The sequence below is a fragment of the Polyodon spathula genome, chromosome 44, assembly GCF_017654505.1.
Source record: "Polyodon spathula isolate WHYD16114869_AA chromosome 44, ASM1765450v1, whole genome shotgun sequence".
NCBI lineage: Eukaryota > Metazoa > Chordata > Actinopteri > Acipenseriformes > Polyodontidae > Polyodon > Polyodon spathula.
The window spans coordinates 2,693,071-2,717,845 of NC_054577.1; the positions used below are offsets into that span (position 1 = coordinate 2,693,071).

The 24,775-nt window shown below is 46.8% G+C and overlaps 1 protein-coding gene across 1 annotated transcript; it reads left to right on the forward strand.

Annotated features, from left to right (window-relative positions):
• The first annotated feature begins 1,985 nt into the window (after nt 1-1,985).
• On the forward strand, nt 1,986-24,550 carry LOC121305623 (vigilin-like). The gene is made up of 24 exons (XM_041237312.1): nt 1,986-2,073; nt 5,540-5,623; nt 5,742-6,070; nt 6,996-7,144; nt 7,795-8,010; nt 8,348-8,554; nt 8,803-9,018; nt 9,569-9,775; nt 9,964-10,071; nt 10,994-11,098; nt 11,740-11,818; nt 12,309-12,448; nt 14,294-14,398; nt 14,753-14,866; nt 15,384-15,470; nt 17,190-17,321; nt 17,729-17,947; nt 18,278-18,499; nt 19,154-19,372; nt 21,932-22,070; nt 22,419-22,546; nt 23,302-23,406; nt 23,551-23,685; nt 24,065-24,550. Exons 3-24 carry the CDS (start codon nt 5,995-5,997, stop codon nt 24,266-24,268), a joined length of 3,312 nt encoding a protein of 1,103 aa, XP_041093246.1. The 5' UTR covers nt 1,986-2,073; nt 5,540-5,623; nt 5,742-5,994; the 3' UTR covers nt 24,269-24,550.
• The last annotated feature ends 225 nt before the right edge of the window (nt 24,551-24,775 follow it).

The following is a 24,775-nucleotide window of genomic DNA, read 5'->3' on the forward strand; positions in this document are numbered from 1 at the left end:
CCGCCGGGGCGGGGCGGAGAGGGAGAGGGGTGGGAGAGGGGAGGGAGAGATAACGACGACCCGTTATTAATGGGAGTGACCCCGACCCTGTATGAGGAGGAGTGTCCCTACACAGACCCTCCGAACACGGCTCAGTCAATCCTATTCCTTTAACGGTAGTATTTTAGTAGATTGCACATAATTAATATTATTATTTTAATTTTTTCCCCCGTCCGAAAGAAGCGTTGAGCAACTTTATAGTTAATACGGCTCTGTCCCTCTTATTAAATTTTTGCGTCCGGCCGCGGCAACAGAGAACGTACTTAATTATGCAAATTGAGAATACCTAGCTTTATAATATTGTCTCTTGCATGATTAATACGTTAACTCTTATGGATCTGAAATATTATTATTATTATTATTATTATTATTATTAATAATAATAATAATATTATTATTATTATTATATTGTATTATTAATTATTATTATTATTAATATATATTAATATAATAATAATTATTATTATTATTATTATTATTATTATTTATGTGGTTCATGATAAGACGAGCATACACTTCGTTATGTGGAGGGGAGGGTGACGAGTTAGTCTGTGTCTGTGTTTGTGTTTCAGTTCGTGTTTGTGTTTGAGTCTGTGTTTGTGTTTCAGTTCGTGTTTGTGTTTGAGTCTGTGTTTGTGTTTCAGTTCGAGTTTGTGTTTGAGTTCGAGTCTGTGTTTGTGTTTCAGTTCGAGTTTGTGTTCGAGTCTGTGTTTGTGTTTCAGTTCGAGTTTGTGTTCGAGTCTGTGTTTGTGTTTCAGTTCGAGTTGTGTTTGAGTTCGAGTCTGTGTTTATGTTTCAGTTCGAGTTTGTGTTTGAGTTCGAGTCTGTGTTTGTGTTTGAGTTCGAGTCTGTGTTTGTGTTTAAATATCAATAATTACAGTCTTTACTTACGGAATTAAGCATCAGCTATGATGCACAAGTGTGCATTAGAAAACAAATGTCATAAATATATCCCCTCCCCTCCCCTCTTCTCCCCATTGCTTTATATGAGGAAAAATAGTATCTTCATATGAAGTGGTCGTGCATTTGCTGCCACCTAGCGTCCGTTTTTTAGTACTGACACGAAGATTTAACAGAGAAAAAGTGACAAATAATAATAATAATAATAATAATAATAATAATAATAACAAGAACAATTTACTACGGAGCATGCGCGCCTGGAGAATCCCAATTATTGGAGCCAGTGGTTAAAGAAACGGGCTTGTAACCAGCAGGTCCCGGGTTCAAATCCCAGCTCAGTCACTGTGTGTGACCCTGAGCAAGTCACTTAACCTCCTTGTGCTGTGTCTTTTGGGTGAGACGTTGTTGTAAATGACCCTGCAGCTGATGCACAGTTCACACACCCTAGTCTCATATCTTGTAAAGCGCTTTGTGATGGTGCTCCACTATGAAAGGCGCTATATAAAGATTATTATTATCTCAAATGTCGGGAACACAGTTTACAATACATACAGTTTTGAATTTGTGAAGTTGACAAAATAGTTCCGTCCAATGGCTTGCCACCGTTGTCTGTCTGTCTGCCTGCCTGTCTGTCTGTCTGTCTGTCTGTCTGTAACTCGGATTAACACGCGTCCGGGTTTTACAGAAATATAAAACTCAACCGCACACTGATTGTATTTAAATAGAATTAATCCCAGGGATGGAAAGAAGACTCCCGTTGCATAGCAGTTTGATCCAGTCCTGGTTTTACTCTGAATTTAATAAGAGCTCACCTGAGCTACCTGTAGGCTTGATCAAGCTTGTAATAAAGCCTGGAATGAGAGGACAGCTATGCAATAGGAGTCTTATTAACATTCCTGAACGATTATTATTATTATTATTATTATTATTATTATTATATTATTATTATTATTATTATAATAAACAGGCGTCCTATTTAACCCTATGAATCATGCAATCTGCGGCAGGATACTGCGGCTTTTCCCCGATGGCGAGGCAGTGGTGCTTCGTGCGTGGAGTCCCTCCGTTGCAGGGAGAGCTGTGCTCATTAATATATTAACAGTGCATCTGATTCAAGATTTCCAAAGGAAGCAGGTGAGAGCATTAGGAGCACGTTTTATGTTTTCATTATTGCTGTTGTCATCATCGGGGCTTGATGTCAGTTTAAGCTAGCTGGTGCATTTCTCGCAGAGGGGACGAGTCTTTTAAAATTCCGCTTTGGTAGAAACAGTGGAATAAGTCAAATGAAATGTCTCGGCTTCAAAGGGATGTCCACAAATGATATTAATGCACGTTTTGTTAATGCGGGTTTAAAAATTGCTTATCATATCTGTTTTACAGTAGTTCCATAATACAGCAATAGCGCTGTTTACATGTTAATTAAAAATTTATATATATAAAATATCTATATATTAGTTCCATATATAAATAGCATTTTGATATTAAGACTTATATTTAAACATGTATTAAGACTAAAATTAAACTACATTCTGATATGCAATAAACGGTTTTGATAAAGAAATAAAAAAAAAAAAATTTATATCTATGTAATTAGTACGAATTAGTAATGTAGCGCAACATATCGAATAATTGAAATAATTCGACACAGTTTTGTTTGGTTTTTTTCCTTTGAGCATTCAGCGATTGCCACAAGAGTGTGTGTGTGTGTGTGTGTTATTTAAACTGGGATATATACAGTGCAGGACGAATCGGTTCTTTGTTGACGTTTATTATTATTATTATTATTATTATTATTATTATTATTATTATTATTATTATTATTATTATTGCGGTTTATTAAGACCATTCCGTTGTGAGGCACGGCAGTTTATTAAATATTACAGTTGATATTCTGGTCATATGATATTCATTGTGTCCTTTTTTTAACCAGGAAAGCGCTTTTATCAGCTTTGCTTACATTGTAACCTGCTATCAAAAATGATAACATTTATGGAGATCGGGGGAGAAGTCAGCGGATAACTGTTATGTAATCCAGCCCAGTTGGTGTCTAACTAGTCTACGCAGCGTTCTACTATTTCAAAAAGCAGGCCTTGTTGATCGTGCAGTTTGTTTACGTTATCCCCTCATAGTCACAGTATCCCTGTCTCCAGGGTGGTTTCACAGAAGTGCGTTCGGGACTTTAAGTTCAGATTTGCTGCGAAAGGATTCTGATGTTGTTTTTTTTTCAGTCGTGCCTCTGCATGACAAGGACCTCCCCCAACTCCGAATCCAGACGGATATCATCTCATACCAACACACCACAAAACCAGCGTGTGAAACTCATCTTTCTCCTAGTGTCACACTAGGATTGCGTTACACAAGGGTCTGATATTTTAAAATACGAAATTCAGCTAGGCTTGTCACCCTTAACCCAGAGGTCGATATCATTAGTGCTTCCTGGACGTGTTTTATTTTCTGTGAAATTTCTAAATTTCAAACACTTGGGGGAAAATGTTTAATCACTAAACTAATGAAATCTCTGTAGGTCTGGTAAAGCATATGGAAGCATTGTAAAGCACAGAGAGGTGTGGTAAAGCATAGGGAAGCATTGTAAAGCACAGAGAGGTCTGGTAAAGCATAGGGAAGCATTGTAAAGCACAGAGAGGTCTGGTAAAGCATAGGGAAGCATTGTAAAGCACAGAGAGGTCTGGTAAAGCATAGGGAAGCATTGTAAAGCACAGAGAGGTCTGGTAAAGCATAGGGAAGCATTGTAAAGCACAGAGAGGTCTGGTAAAGCATAGGGAAGCATTGTAAAGCACAAAGAGGTCTGGTAAAGCACAGGGAAGCATTGTAAAGCACAGAGGGATCTGGTAAAGCATAGGGAAGCATTGTAAAGCACAGAGAGGTGTGGTAAAGCACAGGGAAGCATTGTAAAGAACAGAGAGGTCTGGTAAAGCAAGTGAAACTGTAGTAAATGCATTGTATATCCACTGCAGATTTGCCATGGTGATCCTGAATATACGGGCTATGCAGAGTTTGATGGAGCAGCGCTGTACAGCATTATAAACGCTTTTCAGAGGCTCAGCTGCCAGCCCAGAGGGGCTTGTTAGCTTTTGCATGAACACACACACACACACACAGAGCCATCACGCATACACACAGCAATTAGGAAAGGTTGGGAGTTGATTACTTGTGTGGACCAGGAGAACTCTCTGGGGCGTTGGTGTGGTTTGTTTTCCTCTGTGAGTGTGTGTGTGTGTGTATGCGAATGCTTGAGATTGTACTCCTGTCCGGAAAACCAGACTGCGGTCGAAACATCTTTTGTGCTGTAAACCAACCGGCAGGCCAACGAGTTCCAAAAAAAAAAAAAAAAAAAAAAAAGGTATCTTGCTTTTATTGAAAGCCGTTTATCTGAAAGCGGTTTGAAATCAGACTCGTTCATTTCCATCTGGAGGAGAGCGAGATCAATTTCAGCTGCCTGTCAGTCTATCTGTCTTGCTGGTTAGCATTGCAGAACTCGATCTCGAGATCGAGAGAGAGAGAGAGAGAGAGAGAGAGAGAGGAAGGTTTTTAAAAAAAAGAAAAAAGTGAAGGGCTATGAATATACTGCCAGGGGAATGTCAGTGGTTGGGGAATTATAAGACTTTTCTGTAATGCATGGCTGCAGGTTGGATTGCAGACTGCAGATGGAACCGGCCCCAGTTTGATACTGGGAAGGGCACTGGGTTGCGTAGACTGGGTTTGGAGCAATAACGATTGGGAATACAGTGAATAACAGGATTCGCCTCTTCTTGTAGCAGTCCATAGAGAAATTAAACTGGCCCTCGGAGAATGACTTTCAATGCAGTCCCCTTTTCTACCTTGCCCTAGCTCTGTTTTAAAGAGCCAACAAGCTGACCACTAATGGCTAGAACATTAACTAGAGGACAGGAAAAAGTCAGACTGTAAGTGGCTGTTGATAATGGCACGATCCCTCGACTCTGTGGCACACCTGGATGAGGCGTTTCCTCCTGTGTCTGGAGAGGCTTGAATTAGATGCCATTTTCCCTGGTGCTACAAGCCTGGTTTAATTAGCAGCACGCTGCCCGGGTCTCGTGGCTCACAGGAGCCCCCCGGGGAGAGAGCTGTTTTGCTGTTTGTTTCAACGCCAGCCGGGCAGAAGGAGGCACTTAAACATGTAGCTTGTTGTACAATAAACAAAAGCGATCGGGCAAAACCTCGTTGTCGCTGGCTGGCGCTGAAGACGGCTCAGTGCTTCCCTTCCCCGTTCTGAGGGGGAAAAAAAGAGAGATGATATCGTGTCTGTCTGTCTGTCCAAGTCAGGATTGCCTGGGCACACCTATAACTGATAATGATGTTCAATCAGAATTGGAAATGCAGGCTGTTTTGAAGCTGCAAGGCAAAGGCAAGTTAGCATTATGGAATAAAACATAATAGGATAAATGACAGGATTTACATTCGGCACTGCGAGCTGAGGAGTTCTGCCGAGCTGTGAACGCGAGTGTGGGGCGCGGCAGCAGTAACGCTCGACTGTTCTAGACGTGAGTGTGTGTGTGTGTGTGTGCGCGCGCGCGCGCGTGTGTGCGTTCCTCCTAACGTTTCTGTTTCGTTTCCTCCACAGCTCCAAAAACACAGACTCACACACTGACGCGCCATCGGTAGCTTCGTTCGGGACGGACTTTTCTGGCATTTGACCATTTTGCAGGTGGGTGGCGTGTCGCGCAGGGATGAAAGTAAGGCTCCGATTGCACAGCGATTTCCTCCATTCCAGGTTTAATAAGAGCTTCGTTACTAATTTGTTTTTTGTATTTATTTTTCAAAAGCTGAGGGAACACAAAGCCCCTTTTTTCAGGAACAGCGGATTGGAACCTGAGTCCAGTTTGAGGTTGCTGTGACCCGAAATCTACCGAAAGACAAGTTCCGAGCTGCAAAGTGGTTTCGTGTTCCCTCAGCTTAACTGGTGCGGTCTGCGAGTTTTCCAGTCGCCGGTGACATCACAGTCGCCGATGATGTCACAGTAACCACGACGCTGCTGTTTTCACAGTGGAATAGAGGAATACCCCTGAGTTTGAAACCATGAGCTCTGTGGCTGTCTTGACTCCGGAGAGCTTTGCCAAGCATCGCAGCGGCCTGAAGGATGAGGAGATGGCAGGTAACTCTGTGGCTTGGAACTCGGTTTCAGGAGATGGTAGGTTTCAGGGCTTGATCCCAGGAGGTTCCCAGTTCAAATCCCGGCTCAGCCACTGACTCACTGCAGCAGCAGTTGTTGATGAGTTCACCCCCCTAGTCTCTACGTAGCTTTGGATAAAAACATCTGCTAAACGACTCATTCATATTAATAATAAAGACGTGAAAGTCTGGCCAGGCAATGTACTGTAAAAACCTTTTGTATCAGTCTATTTTCTAGGTATTTTTAGGGGGTCCTAAAAACAACGGAGCGACTTATACACCGGTAGCTGAAATTGTTGTCTCAAAAAAAGGAGTGGAGGGGAGAGGGTGACTTATACACTGGGGCGACTTGTACACTAGTTTTTACGGTAATTCAAAACTGAATCCTACCCTTTGGCTTGTGTGAAATGTGTTCAAATGCCTTTTATTCATTGCCAACTTTACTCTTAAGCTGACAGAACACAAATATACTTATTTTCTGGAGCAGTGGCTTGAAACCTGGTTCCAGGAGAGACCGGGAGACCTAGTCTGAGGCAACTTTGCTATATTATTATTATTATTATTATTATTATTATTATTATTATGAATGAGTCATTTAGCAGATGCTTTTATCCAAAGCAAGACTAGGAGGGTGAACTCTGCATCATCAACAACTGCTGCTGCTGCTGCAGAGTCTCTTCCAATAGGACCTCGTTTGTTTGACGTCTCGTCTGAAGGACGGAGCACAAGGAGGTTCAGTGACTTCCTCAGGGTCTCACACAGGGAGTCAGTGGCTGAGCTGGGATTTGAACCTCCTGGTATCAAGACCCCCTTTTTGTAACTGCTGGACCAGCAAGCCTTTCTGTGCAGCTCTGCTCAGCTGCGTGTGTTTCTCCAGAGCAGTGTCTCGCTTTGCTTTGCCCTGGCAGATGGTGCCCCAGGGGATGAAGCTTACATCCCCACCTACCTGGAGGCTTTCCCTCCCCTGCCGGAGAAGGGGGCCCTGGGGGAGACATCCGGCGAGTTGGGGGGGGCGTGGAGCAAGATCCGGCCAATCAAATCCTCCGTCATCACCCAGGTAGGGTTCCGCCGGTCCTGCAGAAACCCCCAGCGCGTAGGGGATCAGCCCCCCTGTCTGACGGGACAGGCACCTGTTTCGAAATGTTCGCAGGGTCTCTCTGAAATCAAGTTGAGAGCCTTGGAGTTCTGTCTGAGAACGAAGAAAACAAATGTAAAGCAGCCAGCAAGGTCCTGTTCACAGTGCTGGAAGCCATGGCCGGTCAGTGTTTAGATATGTTGGAGCCCACTGTCTGCAAAGCACGCCACTCGTGTTGCGTAGAATACAATTCTTAAGCTACCAATTTGATAAGAGGACATAGTGAAATTAGCTAGTGTTAATGACTTTTGAATAAGACGAGGCTTATTTTTTTCTTTCGTTTGTTCCTGCCTTTCCTCTTCCCTTCTTTCTTGCCTTTCTCTCCGTTTTTCTTACTCTTTCTATCAATTCATTTTTTCTTTGTTTTCTTTCATTCTTCTCTTTCCTTGCTGCTTCGCTGTGTTTGCCTTTTCTCCACCTTTGCTTCTCTCTCCTTCTTTCTTCCCCCCCTGTACTGTACTTGTTTATTTCCCGCTTTCCTTCCCTGTCCCCTTCCCTTCTTTCTCTCGCTCCCTGATTTTCCGTTTTTGTTCCCTCTCTCTGTCTGTCTCTCCCCTCCCTTCTCTCTGCAGGTGTTTCACGTCCCCCTGGAGGAGCGCAGGTACAAAGACAACAGCCAGTTTGGAGAAGGAGAGGAGGCCAAGCTCTGCCTGGACATCATGCAGAAGACGGGGGCCCACATCGAGCTGTCCCTGGCCAAGGACCAGGGCCTGTCCATCATGGTGACGGGCAAACTGGACTCCGCGATGAAGGCGCGCAAGGAGATCGTCGCTCGCCTCCAGACCCAAGTAACTTTAGTCTGAAAGAATCACGTCGCTGCCCTGTGGCTTTCGCTAGTGCATCGCTGCCACACGGGAGCACCCCGCTGGCTAAAACCGCTTCAGCAAGTAGATATTTCATTTGCTTTGTGTTGTTGTGCAATGCGTGTGGATATGATAACAGCATGATGTGAATGCTTTGTTTTGAAATGTTTTGTATGCTGTTGTTGGGGATGTGCAGTACGAAGTAAAACGAACAGCTGTTGTAAGTGCCTTTGTGTGCTGCATCTGAGGCATGGTCAGTTAGACAGCTTGCCCGACTCGTGCATGCGTAGCGGCCTCTCAGCGCTGCCGTGCGTCCCCGCAGGCCTCGGCCACTGTGGGCATCCCCAAGGAGCACCATCGCTTTGTGATTGGCAAGAACGGGGAAAAGCTGCAGGAGCTGGAGCTCAAGACAGCCACCAAAATCAACATCCCACGCCCTGAGGACCCCAGCACCCAGATCAAGCTGACCGGCACCAAGGAGGGCATCGAGAAGGCCAGACACGAGGTCCTGCTCATCTCAGCAGAGCAGGTATAGACATCTGAACCCTGCACCCTGCCCCTACACCCTACTCCCTGCACCCTACATCCATACTGCAACCCATCCAAAAAATGATAGCTAAGAGAATATTTTCCCGACCAGATCTGCAGTCCTGCCTCCCCACCCCCCCCCTCTCTCTCTCTTTCTCTGTCTCTCTCTCACTCACTCTCTCTCTCTCCCTCTCTCTCTATCTCTCACCACCCCCCTCTCTCTCTCTCTCTCTCTGTTTACCCCTGCAGGACAAGCGGGCAGTAGAGCGCATGAGCCTGGAGAAGGCCTTCCACCCCTTCATCGCGGGCGCGTACAACAAGCTGGTGCAGGAGCTGTGCCAGGAGACGGGCGCGCGCATCAACATCCCGCCACCCAGCGTCTTCAAGGACGAGATCATCATCACCGGGGAGAAGGAGCCCGTGGCACAGGCCCTGGCGCGAATCCACGCCATCTACGAAGACAAGGTACGACACGGGCGCTGGGCAGAGGACTGCAATTACAGGAACGGCAGCCAAAACAAAGGATTTCATATTATATATTATATATGTTATATATTACAATGCAAGTGTGTTCAATTACGGTGAGTTACAGTGATGCTGCAGTAAATGCATTGATAATTACTCCAGGTATTAACGGAGATCGCTGCACACGCGATCACGTTGACTGTGTCTATTCTACCCAGCAGCGATCACGGGTACAAACGTACTAGAGAACGTTTATCAAACAAAACGGGGGGAGAGTCACTGAGAGTGGTTGAAAATCCGAGAACGTTCTCTCAGTGTAAAACACAACATGGCGCTGTGAGCGACTCAGCCTGGAAAGGGGTGGCGACCGGAATTGAACAATTATACAGCAATTACAATTACATTGGTAATTGACCTCAGTTCTGACTCAAGCACAACTTGCAAGAAAATTTTTTTTGGCAGGTAACAGGTTAGTAATAAGTAACGACGAAAGTTTTGACGAGAGACGCGAAAGTTTTGACTTAGCCCTCCTCCTCCTCTTCCTCCTCAGAAGCGCAAGACCACCACGATCTCGGTGGAGGTGAAGAAGTCCCAGCACAAGTACATCATCGGGCCGAAGGGCACCACGCTGCAGGAGATCCTGGACGCCACGGGGGTGTCTGTAGAGATACCCCCCCTGGACTCGGCCTCCGAGACCATCATCCTGCGGGGGGAGCCTGACACTCTGGGGCCCGCGCTCACGCAGGTCTACGCCAAGGTGGGGCACCGTGGGAGGGTGAAATGCTCATTCGTGTGTTTCTGAAGAGTTCGGTCGCTCCCTCTAATCAAGTTGAGAGGGTACAGAGGGAGGGCACAGGGAGGGGTACAGGGACCCTGTAGTGGACCCTAGTGGGCTCAGGCAGGCCTGGTGTCCACTCTCTCTCTCTCTCTCCCCCCCTGTCCCAGGCTAAGAGTGTGCTGGTGTCTGAGGTGACAGCCCCAGCCTGGCTGCATCGCTTTATCATCGGGAAGAAAGGGCAGAACATCGGGCACATCACCCAGCAACTCCCCAAGGTGAGTCCCACGCACACAGCGGGGAGGGAATTGAGACTCTCAGATCCCCAGCACTGAGTTCTCTACACTAGACTGTATTGAATTAGCTGGCTCTCAGATCCCCAGTACAGCATTGAGTTCTCTACACTAGACTGTATTGAATTAGCTGCTCTCAGATCCCCAGTACAGCACTGAGTTCTCTACACTAGACTGTATTGAATTAGCTGCTCTCAGATCCCCAGTACAGCACTGAGTTCTCTACACTAGACTGTATTGAATTAGCTGCTCTCAGATCCCCAGTACAGCACTGAGTTCTCTATACTAGACTGTATTGAATTAGCTGCTCTCAGATCCCCAGTACAGCACTGAGTTCTCTACACTAGACTGTATTGAATTAGCTGCTCTCAGATCCCCAGTACAGCACTGAGTTCTCTACACTAGACTGTATTGAATTAGCTGCTCTCAGATCCCCAGTACAGCGCTGAGTTCTCTACACTAGACTGTATTGAATTAGCTGCTCTCAGATCCCCAGTACAGCGCTGAGTTCTCTACACTAGACTGTATTGAATTAGCTGCTCTCAGATCCCCAGTACAGCCCTGAGTTCTCTACACTAGACTGTATTGAATTGATTAAATTGAAAAATATGGGATTTCGAAATCTAACATGAACTACTGCTGTACTGCTATTATGGCTCCCGGTATAGACTTGATGACATGATGTTAAATAATAAAAGATCACATTTATTTTTAATGGCTTCTTTTTAATTGTGTGTCAATCCTGAAATTCTAGGGTGATGCAAAACTTTTGATAAGAGCTGTATTGACGACAAGCTCAGGTGTGTCTCATTAAACCAGGAATGGAGCCAACTGCTATGCAGCGGGAGTCTTATTTCCATCCCTGCAGTACTGTAGAATAGTCAAGGGCCCTGCGTTTGTGTTGCAGGTTCACATCGAGTTCACTGATGGAGAGGAGAAGATCACGCTGGAGGGACCCACAGAGGAGGTGGAGCAAGCCCAGGCAGTGATACAGGAGATGATCAAGGACCTGGTCAGAACGCACGCTGCTCTGCCCTTAACTGTACCCCTCGCTGCACCCTCGCAGTACCCCAAATCCCTCCCACCCCATACTGTACCCCTCCCATACCCCCCCCCTGTCGCTGGGTAGGACTGTACCCCGAGTCACCCCTCCCGGGTTCTCTGTCTGTACCCCTAATTGAGCCCTCAACTTCAGTGCTCCGATAACCAAAGCTTACCTTATAACGCTTCCCTATTGTAAAACCATAGTAAATCACTGAATATAATTGAGGACTCCAGTCAGGGGAGTAAAGAAGAGAAACCAGACTAATTGCGGGGTTTAAAAGAATGAGCTACGAAGATTGGAGGAAAACGTGTGGAGAAAGACACACACACATATAGCATAACCTAATATGAGGACCTCCAAATTGTACAGCTCTGGCCAAAAGTTAGGCGTCATCTCCCTATAGAATGAACTAACTTTGCTTCATAAAGTCGAGTTAAGCCTCCTGAATATTGTTAACATGCTGAATCGCACACCAGCGCTTGGTAGTTTTCCCCGTATACTTCACGAAACAAGATAAGGTGACATTTTTATGGCTTCCGGTACAGGCTCCCGCTCCCTCACAGACTCCCTCTTTGCTGAGACGCTCCCTCTTTTGTTCTTCCCCGCAGCTCCTTCGCTTGGATTACACCGAGGTGTGGATCGACCAGCGCTTTCACAGGCACCTGATTGGAAAGAACAGAGCCAGCAGTGAGTGCAGCCGCTGAGAGAAATAGCACACAGCTCTGCGGCGAAGCTGACCCCCCCTCTCCCCTCACTCCTCGCTCCCCCCTTGCTCCCCCCTTTCCCCTCTCGCCCCTCACCTCTCGCTCCTCCCTTTCCCCTCGCTCCCCTCACTCCTCGCTCCCCCCTCTCCCCTTCTGGTGGGAAGGGGGAGAGAGGGGAGTGGAGAGTGAAGGAGGAGAAGGGAGGGAGGGGGAGTCTCACTCTTCCCCCGACCCCCTTGCTCCCCTCTTTCCCCTCTCGCCCCTCCCCTCTCCCCTCACTCCTCGCTCCCCCCTTGCTCCCCCCTTTCCCCTCTCGCCCCTCACCTCTCGCTCCTCCCTTTCCCCTCGCTCCCCTCACTCCTCGCTCCCCCCTCTCCCCTCACTCCTCGCTCCCCTCTCACTCCTCCCTTTCCCCTCTCTCCCCCCTTGCTCCCCTCTCTCCTCTCACCCCTTTCCTCTCTCTCTGTCCCCAGTAAACCGGATGAAGGAGCAGTACAAGGTGTGTGTGCGAGTCCCGCAGGATGTGGAGAGGAGCAGTCTGGTCCGGATCGAGGGGGATCTCCAGGGGGTCCAGCTGGCACGCAGAGAGCTGCTGGAGCTGTCAGCCAGGATGGTACAGGAGTGTGTGTGCCTGCCTGCCTGCCTGCCTGGGATTTACATGAACAGTGAACCTCTCAATTAGCCCTGTTAAAAGCTTACCGCTGTCAATTTACACAGTGATTCTGCAGCTTTTCCCATGTATATACTGTGTGTCTTTCTATCTGTCTGCATGGGTGTGTGTGTGTGTGTCTGTATGTGTTTGTCTATGTGTGTGTGTGTGTGTGTGTGTGTGTGTCTTTGTCTCGATGTCTGGGTGTATCTGTCTTTGCTTGGGTATCTGTGCATGTGTGCGTGTTGTATATATCTGTGCGTGCGTGTTGTATATATCTGTGTGTGTGTGCGTGCGTGCATGTGTGCGTGTTGTATATATCTGTGTGTGCGTGCGTGTGTTGTGCGTCTGTGTGTGCGTGCGTGCGTGCGTGTTGTATATATCTGTGTGTGCGTGTGTGTGTGTGCGTGTTGTATATATCTGTGCGTGCGTGCGTGTTGTATATGTGTGTTGACATATCTGTGAGTGGTGCGTGTGGTGTTGCGTGTGTATATATATGGTGCGTGTATAGACAACACGGTGCGTGCGTGCGTGTTGTATTATATCTGGGCGTGCATGTGTTGTAACATATCTGTGTATGTGTGTGCACATCGTGCACACACATATATACGTGCGTGTTGTATATATACCACGCGTGTGCGGTTGCTATTGTATGGCATGCGTGGACATAGACCACGCATATGCGTGCGTGTTGTATAATCTGTGTGTGTTAGACACAGTGCGTGTTGTAACATATATAGACACACACGTGGACGCGTACGCACAACATATATATAGAACGTGTGTGCACGACGTCGCACAACATATATAGATATGTGTGTGCGTGCGTGCGTGCGTGTTGTATATATCTGTGTGTGCGTGCGTGTGTGTGTGCGTGCATGTGTTGTATATATCTGTGTGTGCGTGCGTGCGTGCGTGTTGTATATATCTGTGTGTGCGTGCGTGCGTGCGTGTTGTATATATCTGTGTGTGCGTGTGTGCGTGCGTGTTGTGTATGTGCGTGCGTGCGTGCGTGCGTGCGTGTTGTGCGTGCGTGTGTGCGTGTGCGTGCGTGTGTGACGCACCCACGCCCACGTGCGTGTTGTATATATCTGTGTGTACATATCACGCAAGTGTGCGCACGTGTTGTACATATCTAGACAACGCTGTTGACGTATAAGTAGTGTGCGTGCGTGCGTGTTGTATATATCTGTGTGTGCGTGCATGCGTGCGTGTTGTATATATCTGTGTCACGTGCGCACAACATGTATATATATCACGCACGTACGTGCTGTTGTATATATATGTGCCGCGCACACACGCACGTGTTGTATATATCACCGTGTGCACAGCACGCGTGCACGTTGTATATATCTGTGTGTGCGTGCGTTGTGCACAACATATTTAGAAAGTTGTATATATCTGTGATATATGTGTGTGCGTGCGTGCTGTGCGTGCGTGCGTGTTGTATATATCTGTGCGTGCGTGCGTGCGTGCGTGCGTGTGTGTTGTGTTATATCTGGTGGGTCGCACACGCACGTGCGTGTGCACCACAGTGTGTGCGTTGTATATATCGTGTTGTATATATCTGTGTGTGTGCGTGCGTGCGTGTTGTTGTATATATCTGTGTGTGCGTGCGTGCGTGCGTGTTGTATATATCTGTGTGTGCGTGCGTGCGTGCGTGTTGTATATATCTGTGTGTGCGTGCGTGCGTGCGTGTTGTATATATCTGTGTGTGCGTGCGTGCGTGCGTGTTGTATATATCTGTGCGTGCGTGCGTGGCTCTCATTCTGTGCTGTGGTTTCTCATTGCCCCTCTGCTGGTTCCCAGGTGAACGAGCGCACCAAGGACCTGATAATCGAGCAGCGCTTTCACCGCACCATCATCGGACAGAAGGGAGAAAAGATAAAGGAGGTCGGAGACAAGTTCCCTGAGGTGAGGAGCAGTGAGAGCATAGCAAAGGGGAACAGAGCACAGTGAAAACACGGGGAAGCACAGGGAAGCATTGTGAAGCACAGAGAGGTATGGTGAAGCATAGGGAAGCATTGTAAAGCACAGAGAGGTCTGGTAAAGCATAGGGAAGCATTGTAAAGCACAGATAGGCATGGTAAAATATATTAATAAAAACAAAGATAAATGCATATATAACCATGGGAAAAAGCATGGAGTTAGGCCCCCCCCCCCCCCCCCCCCCCCCCCCCCCCGCTGCACACCACACGGCCGTGCCTTTACCAGGGGAGACCCTCGGGCACCCTTACTTTAGTTTAACTTGGAATTTCTTGTTTCCAGGTCATGATAAACTTCCCTGACCCGGGACAGAAGAGCGACATCGTGCAGCTCCGTGGGCCCAAGAACGAGGTGGAGAAGTGCTTCAAGTACCTGCAGAGAGTCATCGCTGAGCTGGTGAGACTGTCCTGGACTCACACAGGGGTGGGGAGGGAGGAGAGGGGGAGGCCAGTGATAATAATGACATCAGCACAAGACCCACACTTGCCTCTCGACGTAAGAGCTTGCTCTTCACTAGCTGAACGGGAAGTCGTTCCTCTCTGGTTCACATCCAGCCCTCTCCTCTCCAACAAATTCAGTGGGCCACTTCGGACTGATCTCTCCTCAGAAACCAGGCACTGACAATCAGGGGAGGGCCGTTCCTCGTGAAACCAGTGCAGAAGCAGCTGCTCGGGTTTGTGACGATCGCTGCTCGTCTCAGACTCTGCGGTGAACAGCGATACACGCAGACCCGAGCAGCTGTTTCTGCCCTCAGAACGGTGAATCAGTGCGATCGACGCCAGCGACCCTCGCCTGCGGAGAGCAGCGTGATCCGAACAGCCGGGTAATGGCTTTATGCAGCGGGCTGAGATGCCCCGTTCCTGAGAGCCTTCTTGATTCTGCCTGAACTGACCCTGCTGCATTTCTCTCGTAGATTGAGAACAGTTTCTCCATCTCGGTCCCCATCTTCAAGCAGTTCCATAAAAACATCATTGGGAAGGGAGGCGCCAACATCAAGAAGGTAAGATTAGTAGCGATGCATCGATACACTGTTACAATGTCACAATATGTATCACAATAGACAATCGCAATATGATCATAATAATATTTATTTGGCAGACGACTCACACAGGTGTCACAGGGCAGCGCAGGGTTACAATGCAAGCTTCGTATTTAAATAGTATAGTTTACAGTCAGTGCAAATAATAACACTGCTAGAATCCAGTATGAACTAGGATGCTGTGTATAATAACACTGCTAGAATCCAATATGAACTAGGATGCTGTGTATAATAATAACACTGCTAGAATCCAATATGAACTAGGATGCAGTGTATAATAATAACACTGCTAGAATCCAATATGAACTAGGATGCTGTGTATAATAATAACACTGCTAGAATACAATATGAACTAGGATGCCGTGTATAATAATAACACTGCTAGAATCCAATATGAACTAGGATGCTGTGTATAATAATAACACTGCTAGAATCCAATATGAACTAGGATGCTGTGTATAATAATAACACTGCTAGAATCCAATATGAACTAGGATGCCGTGTATAATAATAACACTGCTAGAATCCAATATGAACTAGGATGCCGTGTATAATAATAACACTGCTAGAATCCAATATGAACTAGGATGCTGTGTATAATAATAACACTGCTAGAATACAATATGAACTAGGATGCTGTGTATAATAATAACACTGCTAGAATACAATATGAACTAGGATGCTGTGTATAATAATAACACTGCTAGAATACAATATGAACTAGGATGCTGTGTATAATAATAACACTGCTAGAATCCAATATGAACTAGGATGCTGTGTATAATAATAACACTGCTAGAATACAATATGAACTGGGATGCCGTGTATAATAATAACGCTGCTAGAATCCAATATGAACTAGGATGCCGTGTATAATAATAACACTGCTAGAATACAATATGAACTAGGATGCTGTGTATAATAATAACACTGCTAGAATACAATATGAACTAGGATGCTGTGTATAATAATAACACTGCTAGAATCCAATATGAACTAGGATGCTGTGTATAATAATAACACTGCTAGAATCCAATATGAACTAGGATGCTGTGTATAATAATAACACTGCTAGAATACAATATGAACTAGGATGCTGTGTATAATAATAACACTGCTAGAATACAATATGAACAAGGATGCAACAAGTTAGGATCACAGCGAGTTATCGCTACAGTGTTAGCAGTGCAGTAGTGCAAGGATAGCGAATCAGCTGAGTTCAGGCGAGTCCAGGGCAAAGCAGGAGGGGTGGATTCAGAGATCTGCAAGCACAATGTAAACGGGGGTCTTGAGGGGGCGATGGAAGGCAGTGAGAGACGGAGCGGTCCTGAAGTTCTGTGGTAGCTGATTCCACCACAGATAACCTTTGCTGTGTGATAACATGTTTGTTTCTAAGTGTTGGGTAGCTGGGTATTTCTCAAGCGCAGTGTTTGCTGTGTCTGTTGATCCAAGCAGCTGTTTCTTCGCTCACTTCACTCTGAGCGGTGAATCATCCTGATCGACACCAGTGAACCTCGCCTGATTTCAGTGGCGCTCTCCATCTGAACTGTCGGATTGTGTAGCACTAGTTAAGAATTTCAGGTGATCTGATATTATGATCCACAATTGCTGAGGTCATTAAAATAGCCCTGCCCCCTCCTGCCCCGCCCCACCTTTTCCTGTGGTGTCGCACTGAAACAGATCCGTGAGGAAACGAACACCAAGATCGACCTGCCCACAGAGAACAGCAACTCAGAGGTGATCATGATCACAGGGAAGAAGCCGCACTGTGAGGCAGCGCGGGATCGAATCCTGGCCATACAGAGAGAGCTGGTGAGTGGAGACACGGCGAAGGAAACTCCCACCGCAGAGCAGTGTGATCCATTCCTGGTTTCACTAGGAGTTTAATAATAAGGCACACCTGAGCTGGTTTACCTGTACAGGTATGGCCAAAAAGAATTGGCAAATTTCAAAATTTTCTAAATCTAACAAGACACGCCATTGTGTTACTGGTATGGCTTCTGGTAGACTTTTTGCGAGATCATTTTGTAGATTTTTTGATTGACAGAAGCAATGATAACATTTGTGTTTTATTGGTTTGTATCGTGATTAGCCTTGGCATATTGCGCCCGGCGGTCCACTCTCTTAGAGAACCCTTTGCTTGCTCCCAGAGGGGCTGCTGCATTGGCTTAGCGGTTAACTGTGTCGCTAAATGGTCGCTTGGTGTCTTTACCTTCCAGGCAAACATCAAGGAGGCGGAGGTGTCGATCCCGGCCAGGCTGCACAACTCCCTGATCGGGGCGAAGGGGCGCCTGGTGCGCGCCGTCATGGAGGAGTGCGGGGGGGCCCACATCCACTTCCCCACCGAGGGATCGGGCAGTGACAAAGTCACCATCAGGGGTCCTGTGGAGGAAGTGGAGAGAGCCAAGAGACAGCTCCTGCAGCTGGCCGAGGAGAAGGTGGGGCTACCGTATACCGTAGAATACGAAGGCTTGGATGCCGTATACCATGTAATATCAGGGCTTGATGCCAGGCGGTTCAAATCCCAGCTCAGCCACTGACTGCCTGTGTGAGACCCTGTGTAAGTCACTGAACCTCCTTGTGCTCCGTCCTTCAGATGTAAAACAAGCAAGGTCCTATTGGAAGAGACTCTGCAGCAGCAGCAGCGGTTGTTAATGATGCAGAGTTCACCCTCCTAGTCTCTGGGAGTTGCTTTGGATAAAAGCATCTGCTAAATGACTCATTAATAATAATTGTGTGCTAAAAAAAAAAAGTTTTTTTTTTCCCAGCAAATCAACAACTTCACCGTGGAGCTGCAGGCCAAGCCGGAGTACCACAAGTTCCTGATCGGGAGAGGCGGGGGAAATATCCGCAAAGTGCGCGATCGCACCGGAGCCAGGATCATCTTCCCAGCCAGCGAGGAGAAGGACCTGGAGCTCATCACCATCGTGGGCAAGGAGCAGGCTGTGAGGCTGGCTCAGAGAGACCTGGAGGAGCTCATCAAGAACCTGGTGAGGGAGGAGGAGAGGAGGAGGAGGAGGAGGAGGAGAGAGGAGAGAGGGAGAGGAGGGGAGCAGGCTGTGAGGCTGGCTCAGAGAGAACTGGAGGAGCTCATCAAGAACCTGGTGAGGGAGGAGGAGAGGAGAGAGGAGGGGGAGGAGGAGAGGAGAGAGAGAGAGAGAGGAGAGGAGGGGGGGGAGCCCCTCGTCGACACTCCGACCGAGTCTCTCTTGACCTATCATCGAGTAGTTCTTGGACCACTCCTCCTCTCTCCATAGAGGGGGAGGAGGAGGAGGAGAGAGGGAGAGGAGGGGAGCAGGCTGTGAGGCTGGCTCAGAGAGAACTGGAGGAGCTCATCAAGAACCTGGTGAGGGAGGAGGAGAGGAGAAAGGAGGGGGAGGAGGAGGAGGAGAGGAGAGAGGGAGAGGAGGGGAGCAGGCTGTGAGGCTGGCTCAGAGAGAACTGGAGGAGCTCATCAAGAACCTGGTGAGGGAGGAGGAGAGAAGGAGAGAGGGAGAGGGAGGGGAGGAGGAGGCTGTGAGGCTGGCTCAGAGAGAACTGGAGGAGCTCATCTAGAATCGGGCGAGGGACAGGGAGCGGGGTGCAGGTCAGGGCAGCGCTGTGTGGATCTCTATTTGTGGACTGTGCTCTCCCCGCCCCTCCAGGACAATGTGATCGAAGACTGGATGGCGGTGGAGCCTCGGCACCACCGACACTTCGTGTCACGGCGTGGGCAGGTTCTGCGGGAGATCGCCGAGGAGTACGGGGGTGTGACGGTCAGCTTCCCTCGCACCGGCGTCCAGAGCGACCGCGTCACGCTCAAGGGGGCCAAGGACTGCGTGGAGGCGGCCAAGAGATGCATACAGGACATCGTCCAGCACCTGGTACAGAGACATGCCTCCCCTGCAAACCCAGAACACAGGGAACTCCCTGACAAACGCTTGGGCAAAATAATCCGGCAAAAAAAATTAAAAAATTCACCGCGTTCTCCTGTTATTTGTCAAAACGTTTTTTGTTGTTGAATTTTATGAAGTTCCTTTTAGTATTTCCAAATTAGAAAGTGTTATGTAGTGATAGTGTTATTAATTAGTCTCAGTGGAGTGTGCGGCTTCTTAAACATGAATCCTAAATTGTTCCTTCTTATATTGTGTTCTAGCAGCGTTATTATTATACACGGCATCCTAGTTCATATTGGATTCTAGCAGTGTTATTATTATACACAGCATCCTAGTTCATATTGTATTCTAGCAGTGTTATTATTATACACAGCATCCTAGTTCATATTGTATTCTATATTGTCCTAGTTCTAGCAGCAGTGTTATTATTATACACGTGCATCCTAGTTCATATTGTATTCTAGCAGTGTTATTATTATACACAGCATCCTAGTTCATTGTATTCTAGCAGTGTTATTATTATACACGGCATCCTAGTTCATATTGGATTCTAGCAGTGTTATTATTATACACAGCATCCTAGTTCATATTGTATTCTAGCAGTGTTATTATTATACACAGCATCCTAGTTCATATTGGATTCTAGCAGTGTTATTATTATACACAGCATCCTAGTTCATATTGGATTCTAGCAGTGTTATTATTATACACAGCATCCTAGTTCATATTGGATTCTAGCAGTGTTATTATTATACACGGCATCCTAGTTCATATTGTTCTAGCAGTGTTATTATTATACACGCATCCCATTCATATTGGATTCTAGCAGCATCCTATATTGGATTCAGCATTTATTATTATACACGGCATCCTAGTTCATATTGGATTCTAGCAGTGTTATTATTATACACGGCATCCTAGTTCATATTGTATTCTAGCAGTGTTATTATTATACACGGCATCCTAGTTCATATTGTATTCTAGCAGTGTTATTATTATACACGGCATCCTAGTTCATATTGTATTCTAGCAGTGTTATTATTATACACGGCATCCTAGTTCATATTGGATTCTAGCAGTGTTATTATTATACACGGCATCCTAGTTCATATTGTATTCTAGCAGTGTTATTATTATACACGGCATCCTAGTTCATATTGGATTCTAGCAGTGTTATTATTATACACGGCATCCTAGTTCATATTGGATTCTAGCAGTGTTATTATTATACACGGCATCCTAGTTCATATTGGCATTCTAGCAGTGTTATTATTATACACGGCATCCTAGTTCAGTGTTATTATTAGTTCATACAGCAGTGTTATTATTATACATCCTAGTTCATATTGGATTCTAGCAGTGTTATTATTATACACAGCATCCTAGTTCATATTGTATTCTAGCAGTGTTATTATTATACACAGCATCCTAGTTCATATTGGATTCTAGCAGTGTTATTATTATACACAGCATCCCAGTTCATATTGGATTCTAGCAGTGTTATTATTATACACAGCATCCTAGCAGTGCAGTGTTATTATTATACACAGCATCCTAGTTCATATTGTATTCTAGCAGTGTTATTCATTATAGCACACAGCATCCTAGTTCATATTGGATTCTAGCATTCTTGTTATACACAGTGTTATTTGGATTCTAGCAGTGTTATTATTATACACGGCATCCTAGTTCATATTCCTAGTTCATACACGGCATCCTGTTCATATTCTAGCAGTGTTATTATTATACACAGCATCCTTCAGTTCACAGCATCCTGGTTCATTTGTATTCTAGCAGTGTTATTATTATACACGGCATCCCAGTTCATATTCTAGCAGTGTTATTATTATACACAGCATCCCAGTTCATATTCTAGCAGTGTTATTATTATACACAGCATCCTAGTTCATATTGTATTCTAGCAGTGTTATTATTATACACAACATCCCACACTAGCAGTGTTATTATTATACACAGCATCCCAGTTCATATTCTAGCAGTGTTATTATTATACACGGCATCCCAGTTCATATTCTAGCAGTGTTATTATTATACACGGCATCCCAGTTCATATTCTAGCAGTGTTATTATAATACACAGCATCCCAGTTCATATTCTAGCAGTGTTATTATTATACACGGCATCCCAGTTCATATTCTAGCAGTGTTATTATTATACACGGCATCCCAGTTCATATTCTAGCAGTGTTATTATTATACACAGCATCCTGTATAAGATGGGTACACCAAGTTTCACGTCTGAAGCTGTAAACTACACTGTGTTTAAATATGAAGCTTGCATTGTAACCCTGCGCTGCCATGTGACACCTAAGGAGTCTGATAAATAAATTAATAATAATAATAATAATAATAATATTAATAATAATCCATTATAGTCATTGCATTTGTATAATTACTGTAAGGGTAACAAATAACAAAATTAACTTTGCAAAAGGCATAATTAAGACTGATTTTAGTAGATGAGATTACCCCACCATGATAACCTCTTTGACTGTGTCCGTCCCTCTCTGTCGCCCCCTGTCTGCAGGAGGCCCAGATGACTCTGGAGTGTGTAATTCCTCAGAAGTTTCACCGCGCAGTGATGGGGGCGAAGGGCTCCAAGGTGCAGCAGATCACCAGAGACCACAACGTGCAGATCAAGTTCCCCGAGCGAGAGGAGAGTCTGGGTAGGGACCCCCAAAACTCACCTTCTGCTGCCCCCTTCCTGCACACAACCTACCAGTGCAGTGGAATTGCCAGGAAAGAGAGTTACGCTTCACACTGCAGAGCGCTCTAGCAGTATAGGAAAGAGAACTCCACTCTCCACGCTGCAGAGCGCTCTAGCAGTATAGGAAAGAGAACTCCACTCTCCACACTGCAGAGCGCTCTAGCAGTATAGGAAAGAGAGCTCCACTCTCCACACTGCAGAGCGCTCTAGTAATCTATAAGGCAAGATATTGTGAAACATTTCAGTTGGAAAGAAATCATTAAAATGATTGTTTTTGACTCTGTGTGTGTGTTTGCCCCGCCCCTAGGAGTGGAGACACACCCCCAGGAGAACGGTGACCTCAGCCCGGAGGCGGAGCTTGCGCCCAAGAAGTGTGACATCATCATCATCTCGGGGCTCAAGGAGAAGTGCGAGGCTGCACACGCCGCCCTCATGGTGGGTAGAAGAACTGCAACAGCCTGCCTGCACTGCAGCTTAAACCTTTATAAAAGGACTAAAAACTTCACTTCACGCAACAGAAGTTCAGTTCATTATTGCCCCTTTTGTCGCTCACCTTTTTGAACATGACCGTTGAATTTTCATCTTTTACAAAACACTCTAGCGATTTTAAAGACTGGAGTAAATCAGGGACTGGAATAAGACTTCTGTTCTGCAGCAGTGTGATCCAGTCCAGGTTTTACTGCCAGCTTGATCAGCCCCCAGTGTGTCTAGACAACAAGCTCAGGTGTGTCTTATTATTAAACTCCTAGTAAAACTTGGAATGGATCAGGCTGCAATGCAGTGAGTGTGTTGTTTCCTTCCCTGGTCCGCTGGTGTATTGAGCGCTGTTCAATGGATCTTGCTTGTGGAGAGCGGGTGTTTACAGAGGTTTGGGGGTCTAGTGGTTAGAGAAAGGGGCTTGATCCCAGGAGGTTCAAATCCCAGCTCAGTCCCTGACTCCCTGTGTGTGTGACCCTGAGCGAGTCACTGAACCTCCTTGTGCTCCGTTCTTCGGACGAGACGCAAAACAAACGAGGTCCTATTGGAAGAGACTCTGCAGCAGCAGCAGCAGTTGTTGATGATGCAGAGTTCACCCCCCTAGTCTCTGCATACTGACTAATTAACTATATACTAATAATAATAATAATAATAATAATAATAATAATAATAATAATAATAATAATAAAGCAGGTGTGCTCTCTGCTCCCCAGGCCCTGGTCCCAGTCACTGTGGATGTGGACGTGCCCTTTGACCTCCACCGTTACATCATCGGCCAAAAGGGAGCCGGGATCCGCAAGATGATGGAGGAGTACGAGGTACGGAGCCCGGGGCCTGACAAGCGCTGAATAAACGGACCGCTAAGGGTTAAAGGGGCACGCACCAAATGAACTTAATGGCCTGCGTGTTCAGTGCATGTTCAGCCTGTTGTCTGCGTGCTCAGCCTGTGCTCTGCGTTGCAGGTGAATATTTCCGTGCCACAGCCCGAGCTGCAGTGTGATGAGATTAAAATCACAGGGCTGGTGGAGAGTGTGGAGAGAGCCAGGCTGGCGCTGCAGGACAGAGTGAAGGAGCTGATGGTAGAGCAGCAGGATCGGGTACGTACCATCGGGGGGGGGGGGCACGGCATGTACCATCCTCATCTGTGGGGTGGCATGCACCATCAGGGAGGGGGTGCCTGTTGGATCTGCTCCTCCTGCACACACTGCCACGCCTCTGTCCAATGCTGTTAGCTCCTTTCCCCATTTCGGGTACGTGCAGCTGTGCGCCTCTCACAGCTTCACAGAGCCGCAGGGGTGACACGACAACACGACACACGAGCCACCTCATGGACCTCTCTAATTCTGGAGGCCAGATCCAATCGGGCAGATCAGCCCTAATAAAGCGGCCAGGCTCTTTACATTACGGACAGGAAATCTGTGCCGTTAGTAACGCTGCCCCCTGCTGTCCACTCTGTGTGTGTGTGTGTGGGTGCAGGCACTGCGGAGCTTCAAGCTGACCATCTCGGTGGACCCCAAACACCACCCCAAGATCATCGGCAGGAAAGGAGCGGTCATCTCCCAGATCCGCAAGGACCACGACGTCAACATCCAGTTCCCAGACAAGGGAGAGGAGCAGCAGGTACCGCACTGTCAGCTAGGGGGTGCCACAAAGCCACCAACACGCCCGATAGCAAAGTGACGGCCGGCTTCAGAAACTGGTACTCGGCTAACTGTCACCTGATTGTGAAGCCTGCGGAAACCAGACTCCTGTTGCGGAGCAGTTTTGCCCATTCCAGGTTTTACTACAAACTTGATTAGCTTCAGTGTGTAGGTAACAACCTCTGATGTATCTTACTAGACTCATAGCGAAACCAAGAGTGGATCCCACTGCTGTGCAGCTGCCTGGGGAGTCTTATTCCCATCCCTGTGATATTAGCAAACAGGTGATTGATAAGCAAAGAGGTCCTTATCGTTCCCCGTCCTCCCCAGGATCTGATCTGCATCACGGGGTACGAGAGCAGCGCCGAGGCGGCGAGGGAGTCAATCCAACGCATCGTGGCTGACCTGGAGGAGATGGTGAGCGAGGACGTCAAGCTGGACCACCGGGTGCACGCTCGCATCATCGGGGGGCGGGGCAAGTCCGTCCGCAAACTCATGGACGCAGGCTAAAAGTACATCGCGCTAGGTTGGGCCCTCCAGGGGGTCG